This window comes from Haliotis asinina, chromosome 13 (genome assembly GCF_037392515.1).
Source record: "Haliotis asinina isolate JCU_RB_2024 chromosome 13, JCU_Hal_asi_v2, whole genome shotgun sequence".
NCBI classification, from domain to species: Eukaryota; Metazoa; Mollusca; class Gastropoda; order Lepetellida; family Haliotidae; genus Haliotis; species Haliotis asinina.
Window position 1 is genome coordinate 2,087,499 of NC_090292.1, and position 8,292 is coordinate 2,095,790.

Below are 8,292 nucleotides of genomic sequence, written 5' to 3' on the forward strand. Positions count from 1 at the left end.
TTAAAACGAAATGTGACCCATAATATTTACTATTCAAAACACTAAACATTGTGACCCAATAATAATTAATACTGATTAATAACAAAATATACAGGAAATACACACTGGTAACTGTTAGAATTTGAAAAATCAATTTATTGCAACAAAACATGAAGAGCTGGGTCTTTTGAACGAAACATGAGTATTATAATAACCTGGCAATTGTGAAGGCAAGCTGTATGTAGACACTGCATTAAAATGCAAATCACTTGTTACTTAAAACACTTAACAGTGCCATTCATTATACTAGAGATTGAAATTTATAATCAGTTTGAATATATGTATTGTTTAGTTGTGTAATGAAAAAAAGATGGAAAGATTGAATATCTACTTATCCTAGTAGTAGTATTGCTTTCTCTGGGTCTGAACTGTTATATTTAATAAATGCACATTTTAATATTATTTCCTTTTATTAAAACGTAAAACCCATACATCAGGACAATTAAAATACACTAGATATCAGCAATGTTTTCATGCATTATTTACCCATATAGTGATTTTATATTTCATGCATCACAAACCGTTACAGAAATAAAAAAGTAGAGAGCATCAGCATCCTCGCCGCAGTTAAGTTCGTGAATGCAGCAATATCGACCATAATATTAAATCGATTTGAGTACATACACAATAAAAATACGCTGCAGTTTTAAATGTGTGATACTGAGACATCTAGTGTCAGGCTTAAATTACCGACTGCAAAAAGTCAACAAAATGACAAAACATGACCTGAAAACGATCAGCTGATTCCACCGCCTCGCTTCGAGCTGCTATTTCCCCGATTCAGTTTTGCAATATAAGCAGTCATGACTATCCTAGGTGTTTGATATAATCATGGAATAAATATTTCTGGACATAACACTTGATATATCATCGCAAAAGGGAAAAGATATACTGCCCATGCACCAGAGTGAACGTTCCCCGTGACGGTGAAGGCTGCACTGGTTAACTGTTTCTATGTGTAATAATAACACAGCCCCAACCAACTAAACGCCGCACGTTTTATGTTTCCGTCATTCTGACCTGACAAAGTAAAACAATCTCAGTACCACAGAAAGCAGACATTTTTTCGAATGAAACCCTGCACCAGATTATAAACCCTTTCTCTGCAAGTCCATTAATGCCAGTATTAATGGAATGCCCTGATAGAGCCTCGTTTCGGATTGCCCTTTAATGACTAGTCACATCATACGAAGTAGTTCTGCATCAGTGGGAGGCGGTTACCGGGGGAATCAGACTGAGCAAAGTGTTGGGTATTTCGTTTAAATTACCAACAAACAGCCCGATTGCAGAGGTATATATACCGGAAATCTTCTGACACATATCACCACGTTATGATTACTATTGCCCGATGGCTGGACAAACTCTGGAGCCAGCATGGACACATCACAGCCACAAACCGATGTTTTACTTTCATTACCCAATAATCATGGCATGACATCAATAGGGAACTGACTAAGGTCATTTTATTCTGAATAGGCGGACAATTTATGAATACAGTATCTGAACATAAATATCTAGGTATGTGTATAAGTTTCACACTTAATTCCTGTCCATGTCATGCCACAGGTAACACGAAATATGTTTCATCTGACGGCAATTTGGGTCGGATAGAAATGTTTCCATAAGGAAATGTTGATCAGTACAAGCAGTCAGCGCCATAGAGCTTTGCGGTCTTGGTATCACCAGTCAAGGCATTTGAGGTCAGCACTGAGACGTGTCGTTCGTGTTAGGGCGTCATAGGTGGCTAAGTCCTCAGATTCTGATTTTAAACTGATAATGGATGAAAAAGTGTAAATGGATATTCTGCGACTGCTGTAAGGCAGTGTGAATTTTGTAAGGACCAACTTGCTTCACACAAAGTTTACACCCAGACGTTTCTTTAGCCTGTCACAAGCGGGAAGACGGAAGACCTGGGTAAATATCACAACGCAGCGTTTCACCTGGTAGACTTGTTATATCTGATCAAATTTTGTGCCTGTAAGTTTCATCCTTTGAACTGATAACACTTACATGCCTCACCGCAGATTTGATGATATTATTTCAAATCTGTCCAGTCAAATAACGACCTGACGGATATGTTTCATGAGCTATCTGTTGCTTCGAATCCACGAATAACTGCATTGCACTGAACTTCATCCCCACCATAACACGACCCAAAGTATCAGCTTAATGTTTAAATTGAAGGCCTGTAGCGATCCTCTTTTAACACTGAAACCTTTAGGTTGTATTTCTGCACCATTTTAAAAAATGCATTGGGATGTAGATTATGGAAGGGCAAATATGCTTGATTCTCGTTATTTCTAACATTGATACAGACGGAACGTTAATCACTCGGACAGCCGACATCTCGATCTTTACCACCACACCCTGCCACGTGTTGTACCTTTGTTGTTTATCAAAACACATTGCCTACGGTTGTGTCAGTTAGCAGTCACGGTTAATGAATTTAATCTGGAACAGGTGGTCATTTTAAGAAGAGGAAATATGAGTAGGTATGAAAGCATTGTTTTTTGTTTATCTATTCTGTCTTTCAGTGTGAAAACGTGAAGGATCAAGTATGTTTATAAATGAAGTCCCAGTAGAATATATTCTCTCCTAACTCAGCCCTACCCCTGAGGGCAAACAGATTCTTTATTACACCGTTCCTGATTATATTTTTAAAAAAAATAACAATCTATTCAATTACAAGATTTCAACAAATAGCATCTCAGCTGTTAACACACAGTCATTGCACAACTTATTAACATATTCAGATTCAATTTTTAATATCAAATATTGGAATTGTTCCCTTTTTTATCGTGGTCTTGATGAACAGGTATCTCAATCAATACGATATATTTGCAATGCCTCTGCTGTGACAGATGTATATGGAATGTATCCATACGTAATATTGAAAGGAAAAACATTTGGAAAGCAAAACCTGGGACCAGTAGTTATATTGGTTATGTGGTATGTTTAGTTTTCTGACTAAGATATTACCTGTTTCAGCCTCAACTGACCCGAGCCCGAGCAACGCGATTCCACCATCGCCACTGACTACACAACACTCCGATCTACATGGTAGGTGGACATCCCAGCATGCAGGCAGCTGAGTTCTTGATTCTCCCACAATGTTTATATGTATATATATGTATGTACCTGTGGAAATTCTGACTTGAGACATGAGTCTCACTTAAAATACCGATCCATGTTGTCACTCACATGATTTCAAACTGTTGAAACTAAATTTATTTGTGTTACTTGTTTCCTGCACAGACACGCGGTCCCGATAAAAAACTGAATCTGAATCAAATTGAACGAAATGTATTTAAGGATTCGTCCATATGTATTTAGAATTAACCATGCAGAGTATTGAAAGGCCAAACCAAACTGTGGAAAGGTGAAAACTTAGGCCACTAGTGGAAATGCGTATGTGCTATGATTAGTTTTCTGAACCTCATATTCCCTGTTTCAGCCTCCACGACAGACGCGAGTGAGGATCTGACACCGAGCAACACAGTTCTACCAGCGCCAGAGACGACACAAGACTCGGATGCACACGGTAGGTGGGAAAACCCAACAGGCAGGAAGCTCAGTGATGTCGATCAACGTTCATGTTGTCAACCACAAGATTTCATGAACAAGATATATATGCTGAGGTCGCCATCAGACAGCTGGAATACTGCAGAGTGTGGCGTTAAACAACAAACAAAACACTGTGACATGAATCAACGTTATATCTTGCTACCCGTAAGACCAAACAACAGTTGTACCGACATTATCAACTTGTGAAGTCAACACACATTAACAGTGTCCAGCCGAATACAAGATAATGCTACAACTTCTGGTTCTAACAGAAAGTTTTGTATTAAACACGCCATCGTTATTTCTAGAAACCACATGTTGACATTCCTGTCATGTTGGATTGTTGTCAGCCATGATGGAATTGTTGAAATATTGTAGCAAAGTCCGAGTCACGTATCAACATGATGACAACATTGTAGATGTGTGACAAAGATGTCCGGTGTACATTGTTTACCTTGTGTTGCAGCGATTCCATCACCATCAGCAGGCCGCTGCCTCTCCAACGCCAGCTATGACGGTGACCTGGAGAGAGTGAAGCGGATCCTGTCAGCGGGTCACGTTGACATCAGCAATAGAGGAGGAGGGTTGAGCTGGACACCGGTGATGGCGGCTGCAGTGAATGGACAGAGGGACGTGGTGGAGTTCCTGGTGGGTAGAGGGGCTGATTTGTCACTGGTGGACATGGGCGGTAACAACGTCCTTCACTTGGCCTGTGTTGGTGGAGACCTGGAGACAGTGAAGCTGATCCTGGACCTGGACGTGGTTGACGTCAACGCCAGGAACAACTACGGGAAGACAGCGGCCCACAGGGCGAGAGTCTGGGGACGTCTGCGAGTGTTGGATTTCCTGGTGTCACGTGGTATACACTGAAGTCGGTTTCGGTATAGACAGAGACGGAGCACATGTCGTTACTGACACCGACATGGTGTGTGCCGTTCACGTAGTCGTGTGTCACAATTCAGGTGATTTCCTTTTTTCTTTCTTAATATAAATAAACGTTGTTGAATGTATTTTCAGACATTTTGTTATGTTTTGTGTTTGAAATCTCGCAGGATCATGTAAGTAAAATGTGAAGGTGAGTGAGTGTACGTAAACGTTGCCCGTCTTAACATAATTCTGGATTAATTTTATTAATTTTGCTTAGAGAATATCACTAATTGTAAAAAAACAGACAACAAACCATTTGTACAGTGACAGTGAAGTCACGCTGCTGATCACAATCACACTGCTGATCACAATCACAATCTGAGGTGTCCGACCGTGTTCCCAGCCAGATAGGAGAAAGAGAGAGAGAGCGGCTGGCTTCATGTCAGACATCACCAACGATACTTGTCAAATACCAAAAAAACACATAATATAAAAAAAATATACGTGTTTTTCGGTCTTAAGTCTCATACATACAGAAGCAGCATTAGGGAGACCGGAATATATATCTGGATTATCAGCATTAGGGAGACCAAATGGTACATAAGTTTAAAAACAAACACTAGGGGGACCAAATAGTATATATATATGTACACACATTTATAAAAAGTCAATGGGGACCAAATGGTATATATGTTTAACATTAGGAGGACCAGATGGTATACATATTTAAAAAGCAGCATTCGGAAGGGTAGATGGTAGATAAATTTAAAAACCAGCATTAGGGGGACCAAACAGTAAACATATTTAAGAACCAGCATTTTGGAGACCAGATGGTAGATATTCTTTTAATACCCAGCATTAAGGGGACCACATACTATATATATTTAAAAAATAAAAACAACATAAGGGAGTACAAATGGTAGATATATTTCAAAACCAGCATTTTGGGAGATCAGATGGTAAGTATATTTAAAGACCAGCATTAGGGGAACCAGATGGTACTACTAGATATATTCAAGAACCAGGAATAGAGAGACCAGATGGTATATGTATTTAAAAACAAGCTTCAGGGATGGCAGGTGGTATATATTTTTCAAAACCAGCATTAGGGGGATCAGATAGTAAATATACTTAAAAACAGCATTTGGGGGACCAGATGGTAGATACTTTTCTAAAACCCAGCATTTGGGGGACCAGATGATAGATATATCTAAATACCAGTATTAGGAGGACCAGATGATAGAAATATATCTGGAGTCAATAGCACGATGGTGTGGGATGAGCTCTGCGACGATCTAAAAACAAGATTGAATGCTCGAAGTTATATGTATAAAGTTTTGTGACGAGCTGTGTTGCCATGTATCCAGCAACAATCACGTAATATTGTCTACCAGCACGATAACGCAAAGTCTCATACAGCAAGGCTGACAGACGACTTTCTGCATAACGCTATTGTTATGTTGCCGTGGCCACCATGTTCTCCCGAGAAGAACCCGATAGAGTGAGTGAGTGAGTTAATATTTAACGTCACATCGGCAATATTTCAGCCATATCGTTATTTATTACTGAAATGGAAGATATGTATTTCATAAATAAACCTGTCGTCAAAGGACAGTAAAACAACTAGAATATCACAGTTACAATTTAAAACTAGTGTGGAAAGTTAAAACTAATATCACTATTTGGACAGCACAATATGAAACACGGGCTATATACCACCAACGACAGAAGGTACATCACCATGCCAGGGACCATGGGGACTTACAGTACATTTGCTTCCTGCATGGACCCTAGCTGGATTTACATCATCCCTTCAGCCGTTAGCAATTCAGGAAATCTAGCCATAAATTAAAAAGACAGGTATTCTACGATTAGAAAAAGTGGAACGTTTTGATGTCCTTTAAATGTTTTGGGACTGACGTACCCTCTCAGGAGTACAATAATTTTACAGTGCTTTAACCCCCCTCGATGATACAGCCAATAACACTCTAAGTTACTAATTCAAACTTCCAAGAATGAAATATTTGTCTATTTATAATTCATTTAGCAAATCTAATTCTTTTAAAAATGCAAAAATTAAATGCGTGAGTGAGTTAATATTTTACGTCACATCGGCAATATCTCAGCCATATCTTGACGAGAACATTTAAATGAAATATATGCATGTGGTAAAATCTGTCAACGAAGGAGAGAAAAACAACTAGAATATCAGAATTTCAATTAAAACTAGCATGGAAAGTTAAACCTAATAGCACTATTTAGACAATACAATATAAAAAACAGACTATAGATCGCCAACAACAGAAGGTAGATCACCACACTAGGGACCATGGGGACTTACAGTACCTTTGCTTCCTACATGGACCCTAGTTGGATTTACACCATCCCTTCAGCTGCTGGCGATTGTATGAAAATTTAGCCAAAATTAAAAGAACATGAATACTACGATTAAAAACCTGTAGACTTAAATTTACTGTGATTGTTTGTGGACTTACCCTCTCAGGAGGACAATAATTCAACTTCAACCCCCTTTGAGGGTACAGCCATCATCAATTCAAGTTACTAATCTAAACTACCAATAATTAAAATGCAACTATCTACAGAACATAATAATCAGAATTCATTCATGAAATCAATTTCTTTTAAAAATCCAATAATTAAATGAGCACTAACTGTGTTAAAAAGATCGGACATTGTTTTTACATTAAAATATTTATCCCTTGTGATGGAGAATTCAACACAGTCAAGCAGGATATGCTTGACAGTGGTTCTCTCATCACAAGGGATGCAAAATGGAGGATCCTCACCTTTAAGCAAATATTTATGGGTATATCTTGTGTGGTCAATAATACGACATCGTCTTAAAATAACCTCTTCAAATCTGGACTGACGACCCAAGTAGGTGTAACCAATATAAGGTTTTATTTCATGTAATTTATTTATACCTATTTGGGTGTCCCACTTCTTCTGCATCAGGTCACGGATATAGATCTAATGGTGGCTTTGTAATCTGAATATGGAATAAGAAGAGGCGTCACAGATTTGTTGAGTGCTGCTTTAGCAGCAAGGTCAGCCAGTGTGTTACCAGAAATGCCTACGTGGCTGGGTAACCAACAGAAGACGATGTCGTATTGGCCAGTAGCAAGATCATTATACAATTCAATAATTTCTATTAAAAGTGGATGTTTACAAGAAATATTTTTAATAGCCTGAAGACACGAAAGAGACTCTGAATAAATTATATATTGTTTACGTTTAGGGTGTCTTTGAATATATACACCTGGAAATTAATCAAGCAACACCCCAATTTTTTCTATTGGAGCAACTTTGAAGTGTTCTGACAATCAAAATATGCCGGGTTGATATAGTTTGACACTTTTTTATTCAACAGACGATCTCTGACAAACAACTTAAAGGGAAAAAGTATCAAGACTTTGCTTTATTGCAACGAAATCCAAATTCTTAAAACTGTCTTAAATTCATGAAAAAATGGACACAATTTACTATTCATCCACAGACGTTGTTGTCAGGTGTATTAACACAAATGTCACATGGAAAGAAAGAACAGTCATCTGAGAGTCTGCACACCGACTTTCATCAATATCTAGTGTGTCCTCCCTGCGCACGCACCACCGATTCCAGAGGCCTCCTCATTCCTTGGATGAGTCTCCGGATCTGATTCTGGGGGATCCTGTTCCACTCCTCATGCAGGGCAGCCGTCAATTCGTTGAGATTATGGACTGGTGGGTCTCTCTGCCTCACACGACGGCCAATAAAGTCCCACAAATGTTCAATGGGGTTGAGGTCAGGGCTCATGGCAGG

At 38.8% G+C, this 8,292-nt stretch overlaps 1 protein-coding gene across 1 annotated transcript; it reads left to right on the plus strand.

Annotated features, from left to right (window-relative positions):
• The first annotated feature begins 2,523 nt into the window (after positions 1 to 2,523).
• Positions 2,524 to 4,473, plus strand: LOC137260328 (poly [ADP-ribose] polymerase tankyrase-2-like). Its single transcript, XM_067798008.1, has 4 exons — positions 2,524 to 2,527; positions 3,028 to 3,099; positions 3,494 to 3,580; positions 4,070 to 4,473. The coding sequence occupies exons 1-4, from the start codon at positions 2,524 to 2,526 to the stop codon at positions 4,471 to 4,473; spliced, it is 567 nt and encodes a 188-aa protein (XP_067654109.1).
• The last annotated feature ends 3,819 nt before the right edge of the window (positions 4,474 to 8,292 follow it).